General features: G+C 38.0%; 1 protein-coding gene across 1 annotated transcript; it reads right to left on the bottom strand.

The window, feature by feature from the left end:
• Positions 1-272: 272 nt before the first annotated feature.
• Positions 273-16,535, bottom strand: Rab32 (RAB32, member RAS oncogene family; the record flags this gene model as incomplete). Its single annotated transcript, XM_015497892.1, has 3 exons — positions 273-760; positions 5,232-5,509; positions 16,451-16,535. Coding segments are annotated over 3 exons (513 nt in total), but the record flags the coding sequence as incomplete, so codon positions are not given.
• Between the last annotated feature and the right edge of the window lie 2 nt (positions 16,536-16,537).

The following is a 16,537-nucleotide window of genomic DNA, read 5'->3' as shown; positions in this document are numbered from 1 at the left end:
GAATCTCCCTGACTTTCTAGGCAGAGGCAGGAAAATTGTAAGTTCAATGCCAACCTTGGCAACTTAGTGAGACTCTATCTCAAAATAAAATATAAAAAGGGCTAAGGATGTGACTCAGTGGTTAAGTGTCCCTGGGTTCAATTCCCAGTACCAAAATAAGAAAAAAAAAGAAAGAGGAAATCAAGTTACTAAACATGAACTTCCAAGCGTTTGTATCTAACACCCTCTTTGTAGAGTGAGGATGGAATATGGGGACAAAGACATACTCAAAATGGAAGGAACACCACAGGGAAGCTTTATTACCACCCCGAGCATTTACACTAAGAGCTACCATTGAAATCATTTACAGAGCTGTTTAAAGGGATGTAAACATGATCCTGCAGATGATGGCAACGATAACAAAAGCCTAGGTGGGGGTCATCTATTTAGCTGCAGGGCCACTAGCAGGGATACTTCTCCAACTGTTCCACTTTCAAATGAGCAGCAGTGCCCTGTGGAGTTGCACTGTGATGTGCACCTGTGGGGAGATTAACAGTGCAGAGGGTTACTGATCACCATTCTTGGGCACATGCTTAGGACTGAGGCAGGCACATGAGAACCAGAAGCCACGTCAGCAGCACTGGGATCTGCGTGCTTCTGTCATGCTCTTCGGATCCAGTTTAATTATGCCCTCATCATTTTCTTCACTAGAAAAGCTTTGGTGGTTTGTGAGAATATTCTCCACAAGGAACCGGGCGGCTTCATCTATGTTTATGTTATCCTGTAATACAGAAGCAAAGAACAGAATCAGTGGTCTGGTCCATTCTTAGAGTAAAGCATTGAGTACTAAGGACAACTAGGGAAATTTGCCAGAGGGGGCACTGTAAGTATACCAGCTACCATTTTCTTTAGTAATAAAGTACACATTAAGAGTTCAATGCCACTGAGTCATGTGTCTATGAAAAGAACCCTCTTCTTTTTAGCATGGACACCCTATTTGATGTTCCTGTTGTAACTTTTGTCATTGAGGCTCAATGTGCTACCTCAATGGTTGAAAATGTAAATATGATCCTACAGATGTTGGCAACAACAACCAAAGCCAACCTAGGGGTCATCTATTCAGCTGCAGGGCGACTAGCAGGGATACCTCTCCACCTGTTCTACTTTCAAATGAGCAGCAGTGCCCTGTGGAGATGCACTGGGTTGACACATAGATGGAAGGCATTCAGATTAGAAAATCAGTGCCCTTGAATGCTGTGTTAGTCAGCTTTTTATTGCTGTGACTAACACCTGAAAAAAAAAAAATCAACTTAAAGGAAGATTTATTTTGGCTCATGATTTCAGAGGTTTCTGTCCATGGTCAGCTGATTTCCATGACTTGGACCTGAGGAAAGGCAGAACACTATATGGCAGAAGGGTGTGGCAGAGGAGAGCTACTTACCTCATGGCAGCCAGGAAGCAGAAACGAGAAAGGAATATGATTCACCCTTCCAGGGGACAGCCCCAGTGACCTACTTTCTCCAATTATACCCCACTTCCTGGAGTTTCCACCACCTCCCGATAATCCATTCAAATTATGAATCAATCAATGGATTAATCCACTGATGTAGCTGAAGTTCCCATGATGCAATCACCTTCCTAAAGGCCCTACCTCTGAACACTGCTGCGTTGGGGACCAAGCTTTCTACATGTGAGACTTTGGGGGACATTCTAGATCCAAGCCATAACAAAGATGTAATTCAAATATTCAGTATATATTAAGAAGAAAACTGTGAAAGGGCTCAAAACACATAAAAAAATGTACCACACTGCTTGCTCCTCCATCTGTGCGTACAGATTGCTACTTTCAGTTGTCATGCATAAATTAGACTGAAATGATGTTGTGAGTGTGATGTCCATTAAGGATATCCTAAGGAATTATTAGCTATCACAGCATTTGTGTGACTATTTTAGAAGTTATCAGAGAACACATAATAAGCAGCACATAGCAAATACTGTTCTTGCTTTATAAAATAAGTCCAGATTTTGCAAAATATCACAATAGTATGATTTACTGTATACTCTTCACTCATTCCTCAAAAGTTAACAGCTTAGATAAACCAGAGTACAACTTCTGAAATCAGGAAATGAGATAACATTATTGTGTCAACCTTAATCTATCAACCTTACTTAAATTCCACCAACTGTCTCAAGGCCTGTTTCTGACGCAGCTCCACAAGCTATATTCTGTTGCCACGTGTCCCTGGGCTCCTTTCATCTGGAATGGTTCCTCAGTGCCCTCTTGGAGACCGCTAGCCAGAGAATACCCCTCATTCTGAGCCTGCCTGATGTTTCCTTATCATTCAAGTTTTACTTTCTTGGCAGGACTAAGACAGGAGCCTGTGTCCTTCTCAGACTATCAGGAGACACACGAATTAATGTCATGCTGCCAGGCTTGTTATCAACTAAGATGTTACCAGCTTTCCCCTTTGTACTCAGTAAGTGCAAATACGTAAGTACTCTGTTTCTCACCATGCTTTTCCTCACTGTTGTTAGATCTATTATTTCCTCCTTAAAACAATTATTATTACTGCAGGGTTTAACAGTTGACTTTTTAATTCCATCATTCCTTCTACATTTATTATTTGAGACTCCACTGTTAAGGAAAGGTTCTTCTTCAAGTATTTAACATTTATTTATGCATATTATGGATTATTTGCTTCAATTTTACTTTGTTGCTCTTATATGCAGGCTCCCATGTCTTTGTGACATGCCTCACATCTGGTGAATCCTTTTTTAGTTTCTGGAACCATAGAACATCTCAGGTACATCTTTACATGTCAGTTCCCCCAGCCATGGAGTCAATTATTTTTCCAGTCATCCTAAGTCTTTTTACTTCAAAACTATTCAAAAAAAAATTTCTGAGGACTAGGTAGGTTCACTAATATTACAGTGTCATTGCTTCCAACCCCTCTCAGCAGATAGAGCTAGTTAAACACACACACACACACACACACACACACACACACACACACATCTTTACTTTTCTGTTAATTTCTCTTTATAAATATGTGTGTATATATGTATATGGAACTATACATATTTATATATGAAACATGTTTATATTGAAATCTCCAACTGAATTCAATACCATGAGATTCACTATTTGTATTCCCTTTCTCAGACCAGGGAAACCTGGAAGAGTTGTGCTATTTGTTTAGGTTTCTTTCATAGCATCAATAGCTTTTTAAAACTTTGTTCCCAAGATAAGAATTAACTTTAGTAGAAATATAGATCTTCAGATGTCCAACTGTTATCCAATCCACATCATATCCATCACATCAATAATTATAAAATTCTCTAGCTGCATTTGGTTATAATTCCCATACAAATTTCCATATTTTAGTAAAATCAATCTCAAAGTTTAAAGTCAGAAAATGGTGGTGTTTTTCCATAAAAGGGAAAGGATGAAATTCACAAATTCAAATTGTCTTTTGGCTGTATTCCTATTAGAATGCTGACCACTGGAATCCAAGCAAAAATCAGATGGCTGGCTCTAAAGTATAACTATTAATGACACTTAGGCAATACTTGAAGCTTGACTCAAAATTTTTAACTTAAAATTCATGTTACTGTTTTACTTTCTGAAGATTCCTGGCTTATTACACAGGAAATTCTTTAAAAGCCATTTTTAATATATTTGTAGGGAAGCGTAGAACATACCTGACCCTTTTAACCAATTTTCTCCTCACCTATCCATGTAATTTCATTTGTAAATATAACAAAGCAGATTGCTTACACACTCTCAAATTATACATCACGTGACATCATCATTTATGACACCTTACATGTAGTTTCTGGGAGAAAATATCCACCTATTAGCTGAAATATTAAGCCAAATAAAACTTAAAGTGGAATTTTATCTGCAATATAGAAAAACTATACAACCAAATGATATGCTTGCATAAACATTTTCATGTACTATTATGCTTTTTTTTTTCTTTTTAATGAAGCTAGAAAGTTAAGGACAGAGCTGTAGCCCTGAAAAATTCTTTCTCTTTGGAATCCTTTCCTCTGGACACTTCATCCTTCCTGCCAGATGAGTGCTGATGCACCATCTCAGGACTTCATCTTTCTTGTGATGCAATTTTTCATTTGTGAAAAAAAGTCAGATGCATATTTATCTAAACAAGGAGTCTGTGGCATAGGTATGCACACTCCTGCCTCCAGGAGACACTCTTTTTGTCCTGAGACTCCACCATCACTTAACATCCCAAGGTGACCCCTCAGTAGAGTCTTTCATCATTATGATCACCACTGACATCAAATTATCTTTCATTTAAAGGGAAGTTTCTAGTAAAACCAAAAGTAAACTAGCGTTCAGTCTCCAGAAGAGGGAGGTGATTTGGAGGAACAATGATACACATGCACACACATTCTTATACATAAAAGAAACCTACGGAGCACATTCTAAAAGCTGGAACTCTATTATGAACATCAAATTCAGGATTTGGTGCTTATCATTACAGGATTTTCACAAATATCATCATTATTCTATTTAACCCTCTTATAGAAACATCCGCTGCACCCAACCTTCCCCATATTTTGTACTTCTCATTTTCACCTTCCTTTTTTTATACACCTAGATGGTTAAGCTTTTGAAAATTCACTTTACTAGGTTTTCCCCTTCAAACAAACATTTCATCCAGCTCCCAACAATGGAAGACAAAAATTCTACTATACTATTCATGAAGAAGCTTGACACGTACATTGACAGCTTCCTCTTGTTCCAATCTTTCCTACACAGTTAATCTAAAGCTTTTCAAACATCTTCTGAATAAATATGCTTGCTGACCGTTCAATGTCTTTGTTTATCCTCTATATGACATACACCTTCACCAGAGGCATGTCTCCACATTCTTCAAGCCTTTTGTAAAAGTCAAAAATTCTTGTAACTGACAATATACCTTATCTCTCACACTAGTAGCATAAGAAGTATGTCCATTAAAAAAACCTCACAGAAAATGTCACTTGATTTGCTTGATTTACTCATTTTCGTTTTAATGCAAATATTCGGCTGGCCTTTGACTCACTTCCCCGTTATCCAGTTTTTAAGCATTCCTGATACAGAATGGGGAAAGCTATAATATACCCATGTGTTGCTTTTTCTGGCCTCTGAAAACCCTTCACAGAAATCCATCTAAATATTTAACAGTTAAGGCTCAAACTGAGAAGGTAAGCAGAAGGGCAGATTCATCCAGAGCAGATCTCACCTTGGCAGAGGTTTCAAACCAGCCAGTGAAGCCATGGTCTTTGCAGAACTGGTCCATCTGGAGAGGACTCTGGGCAGCATCCCTCTTCTGGTCACACTTGTTAGCTAAGAGGACTGCAGGAATAGGGCTGCCACTGGGAAGATGAACTTTACTATCCAGATCATTTTTCCACTTTAAGACTGCCTCAAAAGTGGAGCCTCTGGATATATCAAAGACTACAAAAGCACCAACAGCTTCCTTGTAATACACTCGGGTCATGTTGCCAAATCGCTCCTGCCCTAGAAATAAATATAAAAATAGAGTAAACACTCTTAATTCTTTTTTTTTTTCTGTTGTATTTATTTATTTTTATGCGGTGCTAAGGGTTGAACCCAGTGCCTCACACGTGCTAGGCAAGCGTTCTACCACTGAGCTACCAACCCAGCCCCAACACTCTTAATTCTTAAGAGTCATATTTAGGTCTGACCCCATGCCCAAATAATAATACTGTCAGCAAATACCTCCCATTCCAGAGCAACATAAACCAGTGAGATTAAGGTCATCCATACAGAATCAGGACCTGCAAAGCAGAAGAGGCTGGCAATTTGCTTGAACACATCATTAACTAGTTTTGTGTTCTGTGTGTGTATAACACATATGTGATGAATTCAACATGACAATACTGAAGGCTACAAAGTTGGTCATTTCTTCATTCTCTCCTTTTAGTCTAAGAGAGGGTAAACAATTGAGGAAAACAGAAAGCTTGAAGTGGAGGCACAGACAAGAATAGCAGAAAATTGAGTTTGCAGGAAGGAGATAAGGGCAGTGGTCAAATGCTGGTCAGAATGATTAGAACTAGACAGGAGATTAAGTAGCTCATGCTCTCATCTTTCCTTCACATCTCGAGGCTAAACCCTCTTCTGAGTCAACAGGCAAAATTGAGCTCCTAGAGGATGCAGACACATGAGAACCTACAGTTTCAGAACAAGAAGTGGCAATTGGTTGTGATTATAAGCAGGATAAATTGCAGAGTTCTTCAAATCTCATTGACATTTGAAAATATTTCAACTTATGGTAAGCACTCTGGATAAATTATGTTCCTTCCTATATTTTTGTTCATGCATCACGCAGGATTATTACAAAGCATTGTCTCACAATCTGTGACCACACTAACCTTTCACATAGAAAGGCGCTTATCTTCAACTGACAGGTAAAAAGACAGACAAAATTATAATACCAACTAATGCAGGTCTTCTGACTCCTCAAGCCTCTAGGTTAAGATTCTCAACTATCTTGTAGCTACTTTTGACTTGTTTCAGGTGTCAAATTACTGACTAGGCTGGGAGGGGGTTAATAGAAATCAATGTGAGTCTAAGATTTATAACTCCTGAATCTATGATAGGATATTTTCCTGTTAAAACACATGATGATAAACAAGCTTTATCTGTCTTTTACTGATGCAATTTTAATCTACACTTTATTCCCACAAATGAAAAGCTACCTTAAATTACAAAATTCTTTCTCCTCCAAACACCACAGTGCATCATACAATGTTATATATTGCTTTATAGAATAGGGAAGAAGAATATGACAACTGTCAAGCTATCTGAATACATTTATAGTTCACTTGCTTTGTGGAAACTCCTCACATGGGTGTATCTAAAGTAGTATTACTATAGTCCAAAGGTCAGAATTTTATTCTGACAAATGGACACATATAAAACCCTGATATTATAATTCATAGTTTATTGGTAAGATAAATCACATCAGCCAGCTATAGAGTTCATTTAATCAAAAGGCTAATATTTATAAAAAGTTAACATTGCACCATTTTCTGTAAACATACATATAATAATCATAGAGGGCATGCCAACCCAGGATATTTCAAATATTCAAAGTCAAAATCACTGTTCTTCAGAAAAACTACATATAGGTGCATTAAAATGGTTCAGACTTCAATTTCTACTGAAGATAAGAATCACCAGCCACTTCCATTTTTAGGCATTTTAATTATTGAACATGAAAGGACAGGAAGAGTAACTGCAAGAAGAATCATGGCAAGAATCATAGCATCATTAAGATAGATTAAGAAACATCAAAGGATTAAGATTTCAAGATATTTACATAGTTATAAGAAGTTACTTCTTTGGACTATCCTTTTAATCTAGCAAAGAGGATAGGGTGGCAAATGAGTAAAAGAAAAGTATAAACATCCAGATGTTACAAAGAACGACTAAGCTTTGGTGACTACTGCTTTTTTTAGTGAAGCACCTATAAATCTCAAGTAATTCCTTTTATTAATCACACTAAATGATGTTAAAATTTATTCATATAAACTTTCTGATAAATGTTAATCAATTTTCTTTAGATCCCAAGGTGAGGATTTAAATCTCCCTGACATCCCTCATATCAGCTGCTTTGTCTTAACAACTACACTATGTCAAATCGAAAAAGTGTCAATTAAGCAAATGAAAAGTAACTAGGAGATTAAAAAAAAATCTGAAAAAGATTTGTACTTGGAGTAAGTACATTTAAAAACTCTCAAGAATTCCACAGAAGAAGGTGAAAACTCAATAAATAATCGAAAGAAGGGAACACACACTTTACCAAAATGCAGGCAATTTCTGCCATGCTGAATGTCCTGGGTTGAGTCCCGGTGAAGTCTTGTGACAGGAGAGGCTGGGTAGTGGAGGAAGTCTATGTTTATGAAACACACTCATGAATTTTGCTGCATTGGGGTGCACATGTGCAAAGTTAAAGCTTGCTTAATCAGAACCTTGGGGAGCATTTTCATAATAGGTTTGTTGAATGAGTTCAGGTTAGTTTAGGAAGATATCTAACCAATAACATCTTCTTTGAGCAGTACTGGAATGGTCATGACTAACAATAACAGGGAGGCACCCCAAATTATCTAGTCTGACCTCTCTTATTTTATAGATGAGAGAATAAATTCCCAGGAGAAGAAATTACCTGAATTTACTGGGTTGATTTGTCATCTACTATGCTGTCTAATCTGAGTCAGATGTTTGCTGCAGTAGGCATTTCTGCATGTGGCCTGTGTGTCCACAGACCCTCTTCAGTGTGAGCATTTAAGAGTGACTTGCTTAAGGATGGCACAGTGCTACTACAGAAGTCATATCTCCTTCTGTATGTCATGCTGGGCTTTACCCACAGAAGCAAAGGAATGACCTTCTCTTGCAGAGTGCATTAGTCACTAATATTAGGGACATTATTGTCATCCACATGCTGTTGGAGTACTGACAGCACATTCCTAGTGACTGTCATAATGTCTTAACCTGTGAACAGTGTGCTGCTGCCTTCTTTGGAGGAAGGAATTGTGATTATAACTGGACATCTTAGCACAAAAAAGAGGAGAAACAGAGCACCGTGCTAGTCCACAGGCGCAAAAGATACTTAAATATTCACACAACCTATTCTACACGTGTTGGCAATAATTGAAATGTTTACCTTAATAATCAGAGATACCCAATAAGAATGGCACTAAGAAGAGCATCAGAGCCAGGCACAGGGGCACATGTCTGTAATCCCAGCAGCTCAGGAGGCTGAGGCAGGAAGACTGTGAGTTCAAAGCCAGCCTCAGCAAAAGTGAAGCACTAAGCAATTCAGTGAAACCTTGTCTCTAAATAAAACAAAAAACAGGGTTTGAAATGTGGCTCAGTGGTTGAGTGCCCCTGAGTTCAATCCCTGTTAACCCCCGACCAAAAAAGAACATCAGTGTAGGGATGTAGCTTAGTGGTAGAGTGCTCACCTAGCATGCACTAAACCTTGGGTTGGATCTCCAGCACAGAAAACAAAACAAAACAATAACAATCTAAAAAAAACATAAATAGAACATCATCAAAAAAAAGAAATCAAGACCCTGTCTCAAAATAAAAAAATAAAAATAACTGGGAACATAGCTTAGTGGTAAACCATCCCTAGGTTCAAAGTACAGTAACTAACAAAAGAAGAACTTAAAGACAACAAAATTAGTGTTTCCAAGAATATGTATTCCCATTAAGTTAAAGACAATATACAAAACTATTTGCTTTATCTCCATCAAAGCTAATAAAAATCCTAAAAATGAAAGTATTTCCCTTCAGATATGATAAGAAAAATATTAAATTCTTCTGTTATCAGAAAAACAAGTTAGAGATATTTTCTCTAGGGATTTTCATCACTGGTTTTGTTTAGATATTTAATATCTGTCTCTAAATTTTATATTCATGCTCCCATATGATTAGGTAAATGTATGAAGTTGGAGAATATAATGCTAAGTGAAGTAAGCCAATCCCCAAAAACCAAAGGCCGAATGTTTTCTTTGATATGAAAATGCTGACTCATAATGGTGATGGGCAGGGGGCATGGGAGGAATATAGGAACATTAGATAGGACAAAGGGGAGGGAGGGGAAAGGAGGGGGTGAAGGGGTAGGAATGATGGTGGAATGAGTTAGATATCATTACTCTAAGTACATGTATAAAGACATGAATGGTGTGGAAATACTTTGTGTACAATCAATGATTTCAAAAATTGTGCTCCATATGTAAAGTATGAAATGAACTGCATTCTGCCATCATGTATAACAAATTAGAATAAATAAATAATTTAATTAAAAAGTTTCTATTAATGTTAGTTGAAATTCAAAATATAAATCCCATAACCCAAACCCAATCAAAATGCTAGGATAAGGGGATGGCTAGCTAGTTTTCCAACTACAAACACTTATCTTTTCCCATCCACTGAGGATTACCAAGCTACACATTACTACTCAAAGTGTTTCACTGAAAATGTATAGTTCCTAGTTAATAAATGGAAAGTTATTCAAAGAAAATCCCTAAATCTCATTGTGCATTTCTGGAATGAAGTATTTACAATAAGCTACCACTTATTGGTTATAATCTAGCCATTGGTTATAAATGAATAATTATCCAAATCAAAATCACTTACTGATTGGTGTCCAAACTCATAATAGCCTTTTCCTTATGAGACACATTTAGTCCACAGGAGCAAAATTATCCTGTCTCTGTCCTGAAAGTCCCTCTTGTATCCATATACCAGCCTTAACTAGAAACTCCTGATGGCTATGCAGGATGAGGATGTGATGCCACTTCTGGGAGTTGCTATGAATCTGAGAAAGGTACTGATAGGTCACGGAGAGAATGTGAGGGAGTATTGGCAGCAGGGAGCTTGTCTGGTAAGTGCAGAACTGGAGCATCTCAAGAAGATGGGCAAGATGTAAAGGGGAAGCAAAACCAAATGCAGAACAATGCTTCTTAATTGCAGTAAAGATCAGACTTGCCCAGGGTGCTCGGCAGATTGCAGTTTTCTAGACTCCAGGAATTCTGATTTGATAGTCATGAAGGATTGCTAGTTGCCTATCCCAACTTCCCTTCACAGAATTTTATCTGGGGAGACCATGTCCATTTGATCAGACTACAGAGGCAAAGGACATAGTCTAAGGATAGTCCAATGGTGAAAAGCTTGCCTTTGTCCATGAAGACTTGGTGGTGCTGCTCCCAGTCCCGGAATTCCCAACCATAGACTTATGTATGAAAGAAGTAGCTCCTCTCCTGCTGAACCATCATGCACAGGCATGTTTATCAGATGAAGTCAAATCTGTTGACATGGTAGATGCTTAAAAATCTGCATCTTAAGCACCTCAAATGATTCTGATGGAAGAGGTACCATATAATCACACTAAGAACACTTAAACTCTTGGAATAATTTTAAGAAAGAACCAAAAACCACTGTAGAAGATGCTAAGAAAAAATGTGTGGAGAGAAGTGTGTGGAAGTAATGGGAAAGAAGATAATGTAGATCAACTGTCAGAAAAATCAACAGAAGTTCTGAATGAAATCTTCGCAATCCAGTTATTTTTCTGTGGTTGTCTCTCTCAAAAGAGTGAAGACCTATGCTTAGCTAACTTGAGCATAAAATGCAAAAGGCGTTTGAAAATGCAACTGAAAGGATGCTAAAGCACCTTTCCTTGGTCCTCTGTCTCACCCTCCAGAAATTTCCTTGCATTTATATGAATACATTATTCTCACCATTCAGAAAAGATCTTGTAACAGAATATGAAATTGCCTACTTAGCCTGCTCTCCATAACCTAAGTATTGATTAAGTGTGAAGTGCTCACCATTTTAAGATTATGCTATTCCTGAGCTATAAGCCTAAGGTCTTCAAATTTTCTTTCTTCACAAGAGCATTTCTTCTTTCTATCTACTTCAGTATGTGCCAACAATATGTAATAATTTTTAATTTTCTATATTTTATGATGCTTTGACATCTTAAGGCCTTGCAGGCCTGGGGAGGTACTGCCCCTACCAGAATTTACTCATGTGTACAGATTGCAAACTACATGACTGCAAGCACACCTTTCATATGCAAACCAACCAATCCTAAATATATAAGTCCCCATCAGTCTTCACTTATCAGGCTCCTGTAGACTAGGACATTATTTCCCTGCCCTAAATCACCCCAGGGACAGGTTTCAGACAAGGAGTCTATCAGAACATCTCAGAGACCATTGAAATTACTCAAATTATCCAATCACAAACTTGCTTAGCTTATAAACCCTTGCTCAGATTCCACATACTCTTTCTACCTGGGCAATGGTCCCTGGTACTTCTTCCTGTGGCCCTGTATTGCATAGTATGACTCCTCATCTATGGAACTGTGTCAATAACCAAATACTTTCAATGTCAATTGGCTCCTGGTCTTTGGCCTCATCATACAGAAATAAAATAAAATTCTGGGTACATTATAAAACAGAATGAGTATTATAGAAAATTCCATGTATAAAGTTTATCCTGAAATACATTTTAAAATAATACTCCAGCCCTGGAATAATAATACATGGCTTACAGGTTAGAAAACATCTATAATTACTGCCTTGCTTTTCCACAGTGTGTGCTACAACCATATACCAATAATACAACTTTGTTACATGGCAGAAGAGTGCATGGTTTAGAAATAGCTTTTCACAATATACAGAAAATGATGTACCCAATCCAAAACTATCTACTTAAGAATTTCTAGTCTCATAAGTAGAGAAGTATAATAACTAAATTCCAAATTAAAAACAGGAGGAGATAGTGATTATTGCAATGAGTTATATGCTCCCATTTAGTGGTAATCAGACTGTTGAAAATATAAAAGAATTTTACTATTGATCTTACTAGTGAACCCAAACCTCCTATACTATCAAGTTTATTGTATTCCTATCTCAGAATCATGAAGTATGTCTCTATATCATTTTTACCCGTGTCTTCTTGTTCAAGTTAGTATACTTCTCTGTTTATACTCTGGGGCATCTAGAGCCTATAATGCAGTTCAGAAGAGAGACATTGCAGGCAAAATTCTGGGAATAAAGGAAGTTTTAGAACTTCCTATCAGCATTCCACTGTCTCTATTAACCTGAGTATCTTTCAACATAAAGGGCTGATTGAGGCTACTGAGAATGGCAACATATTCAGAAGGGAAAGGCCACAAGCATATCATTACCAGGAGAATGAACAGTTATACAATGAACAGTTATATACAACTATGCTGTTATACTGATAAACTATCTGTCTGGGCAATTGTGAATGACAACCCAGACTGTGGACACAAAGGTGTCTCAGAACTTGGAAACTGATAAAGATTTCAACATGTCAAGTGGAACAGCAGGCTTTTTTTTTTTTTTTTTTTTGTAATTAAGCACAATAATTGAGCCTCAATAAGGCTCGGATGGCAAGATTGTACAAGAGTCTGATCACTCATATGTAATTTAGCTTGAAAAGAGCCTTTTAGATGAGTGTATGTCATCAGGCACCAATAAGCACCAGGAAAATTACTGTAGTATCTGTGTGAGACAGAGATTAGAAATAACTACCTAGACTAATTCTCCCAAACACTGACTCTTCATATTTAGAAAATTACTGAACGTTAATATCCCAGACTGATAGCTTAAAGGTCAGGAAAGCATCCAAGGTAGTATTTCAGATTCTTTCTCATGAAGGTTTAATGGAAAGTTATGAAAAAGGGTAAGAAATTACTAGGTATTACAATTGGCAAAGTAAAGATGGATGAAGGCAATCAGGATCAACATTCTGCTTTAGGATTGGAACTGAAATGAGGGAAAATGAATTTAAATATGGCTTTATAGTGTTATATAATTTATAATGTCTTCTAAGCATGCATTTTGTGTTTGGGTAAAAATTATTACATGAACTTCAGAGTAGACTATTCCCAATTTGCCCTTGGTCCAAAGAAAGGTTGCAAATCACTTCAATCAATACATCAAATTTAAAGTATAAATGGGCAAACCTATTTTAGGACTTAAATCTGCCTGGAAAATTCCATAGTTGCTAGTAGCAAGTCTTACAAATCACAGTTACCCAAATATTATTTATCTACACTAAGCTTTGAAAGGAGTACCAAGGATATCTCTTAATACATCTCAATTTAGTGTGCATTTATTCAGCTCTCTTTAAAATATAATTAAAAATCTTAATATTAGTATATTTGCTCTGTATTAGCAGCAGTCTTAAAGTAGGTATGAACTTAAGAGGCAGCAATTTGTATTATACAAAAATAGCATTAAACTACATCTTTATTTTAAAACATGGCTTTAAAATGCCATGAAAAAATATTCATTAAGTTTTACAATTGAAAAGTTCTATGATTCTTAATTTGAAAAGTTTAACTAAATCTGACTGGCCACATTTATAGAAACCATTCAACAATTCTTGCTTATTATATTTGCCAAAGCTTTCCAGGACACATACTATTGGCATAACTACTTTATGCCCATACCCAATTTGAAAGCCTCCAAAATAAGAATAATAATAAAAAGAAACTAGTAATAACACCAACCCTTAGGTTAGTCATATCAAGTGGCTGACTCCACCTCTTGTTTTGCAATCAAGGAATATTCCTATTCTTTGAGAATCTAATATGATCCAACTTTGTATTAATGCATAAGGCAAGTATGTTTAGCCTTGGGGGAAATTTTTGGAGTGGCCTTCATTACATCATTTCTACTAAATTCAAATGGCACAAGCTAAGGTTCTAGTTACTCAAATATTCAAACCAAACACAATTAATGATATAGCTCCCCAAACTTTAGCCCAAATCTGTTATTGTCTCTCAATATCTTTATATTAGGACCCCCTGTCTGAATACTTTACTTGGAAGAAGAACCTAATAATTTCTAATTACCTTATAATTTCGCCTCTAATTTTATTAATTGCTGACGGGTACTTGCTGAATGGTACAACAGTTCCTGTTGAAACAACAGTAGCTTTACAACCAGAAATCCCTTTTAGAGATCGTAAAATGCTGCTTTTCCTCCCTGGCAAAGTTTGAGCTTTGGATTTAGGCAAATTGCAAGGATATCCCATTATGGCAAGTGTGATAAAAAATAGACAGGTCTCCTTCCTGGCTATGTTGGTCTGTTCAAGGACAAAAAGGGAAGAGGTGATACCCAAAAAGAAAAACTCTTGTTTTCTTAAGTCAACAATAGAAGCATTTTTACCTTGAAGCTTAAAAGCACATGTCATAAAAAAAAAAAAAAATCTTGTTATTCATACTCTTGGCTTTTAGTAGGCCTCAAACATAATTTAGTATCTAAATACTGTACTAATTTACATAAAGAATGAGACAAGTCAACTGCCCTTCTAGACAGAGGATTAAAATCATGTTTGTGGAAAAACTACACTGAGGATTGCTGGATGATGACTATCACATGGTACGGCAACCTTTAAAATCCATGGCTTTGTCAAGAAGCAGTATAATGTTCACTTATGCTCTGGGCAACAGCAGGAAGTGTTTCGAAAGAACCTCTGGCTTCAAAAGATGACTTTTCAAACGTTCTTTTAGTTTCTGGTAGAGAAAGAAGAAACAGTGCCCAAAGCGCTCTTTCCCTGAGGATTTGATATGTGTTCTCTTATCTGAGATATAGAAATCTGCTCTTTAAGTAAATGAGTATAAAGTTAATAATTCTTCAGTACTTCCTTATATGTAAGGGGCTATAAAAGAGCACTTGGCAGACAGTAGCTTTGTGTTCCTCCCACTGTGCCCCCAGTTCATGTCCTTGATGGACTTTAGGGAAAGGGTCTGTAGGAAGGATGCTCTAAGGTGCCCTCTAACCCTAACCATGCTCCCATTCAATCAAATGCTCCATGGTTGACTGAACCTCTGCAATGAATGAACAAGATATACTTTGGTACCATTTCAGTAATTAAAATTTCCAGTAGTTTCCCTCTGTTTTAGATACCCACATTCCACCCACCACAGTAGCCAAAGTACAGTTGTTCATAAATGCAGTAAGAGGAATGTGTAGTTCCTCAAAGAGAATAAATCTTATATTATTCTCTTTGCCAGAGAAACAGTATAATATTTATGGAATGGGGAGGAGAAGGCCAGGGGTAGAAGCAGGTGTTGGTTTGGGGAGGGAAATGGGAGGACAAAGTTTCAGGGAAACTTTCCCAGGTCTTCACCTGGGTGACCCAGCCTAGAGCAAGCTATTTGAGGAATGGAGTTTCCCTCACAAAGGCTGGGCTCAGATCCAAGCTTTTCTTGTCCATGGCTTGTTATTAGTTAAAACTTCTGGAATAGTCTTCCTGACTTCCTAATCTTGTCAGGAGAGAGAAAACCCTCCCCAAACTAGGACAGATCCAAGATGGGTGATAAATAACGGGCTGAAAGGAGCCAGGCTTTTAGTTGGGATTGTGCCCCTAACTGGCACATCTTTCAGTCACTCTGAACTTCAGTGACAGTTGAAGGAGGGGAGCTGGCGGCCCCTCCAAACAGCCTTTCTAAGAACCTTGTCTCCCCTTCACGGGAACCCTCACTCCAACTCTTCCCGACATATTATGATCTTGTCATTCTTCAGAGTTCAAACTTCTGGAACAGCTCTTGTGGCTGGTCAGGCCAGAGAGCCCTGGGGAGCAGGTAGGGCCTCCTTTCCGACTCTTGGCAGTCCAGGGAGCTTCCCACCAACCTAGCAGGGCATCCACGCTGGGCGGTTGCTTATGCACTGCGCTGTCCTGCCTTGAAAGGCCTGCACTGCTGCCCACTCTGCTCCCCTCGAGGGTTCCCCGACCCCAACCCACGGCATTTTCCCACTTCACTTGAACTCTTTCTTCTAAAAGTACACAGGCAGAGAGTTCAGGGCGGAGGGAGGGAAAGCCAGGGGCCAGGGGCGGAGTCGCGGGGTGCCCCGCTGGGACTCGGGAAGCGGGTGCCCTGCTTACCCGCGATGTCCCACAGCTGCAGGCGCACCAGTGTCCTGCTGTCCCAGTTGAGGACTTTGAGGGCGAAGTCCACGCCGATGGTGGCCC

Source organism: Marmota marmota, unplaced genomic scaffold (assembly GCF_001458135.2).
Source record: "Marmota marmota marmota unplaced genomic scaffold, marMar, whole genome shotgun sequence".
NCBI lineage: Eukaryota > Metazoa > Chordata > Mammalia > Rodentia > Sciuridae > Marmota > Marmota marmota.
The sequence above is the reverse complement of the archived record's forward strand: the minus strand, read 5'-3'. Positions and strand labels throughout refer to the sequence as shown.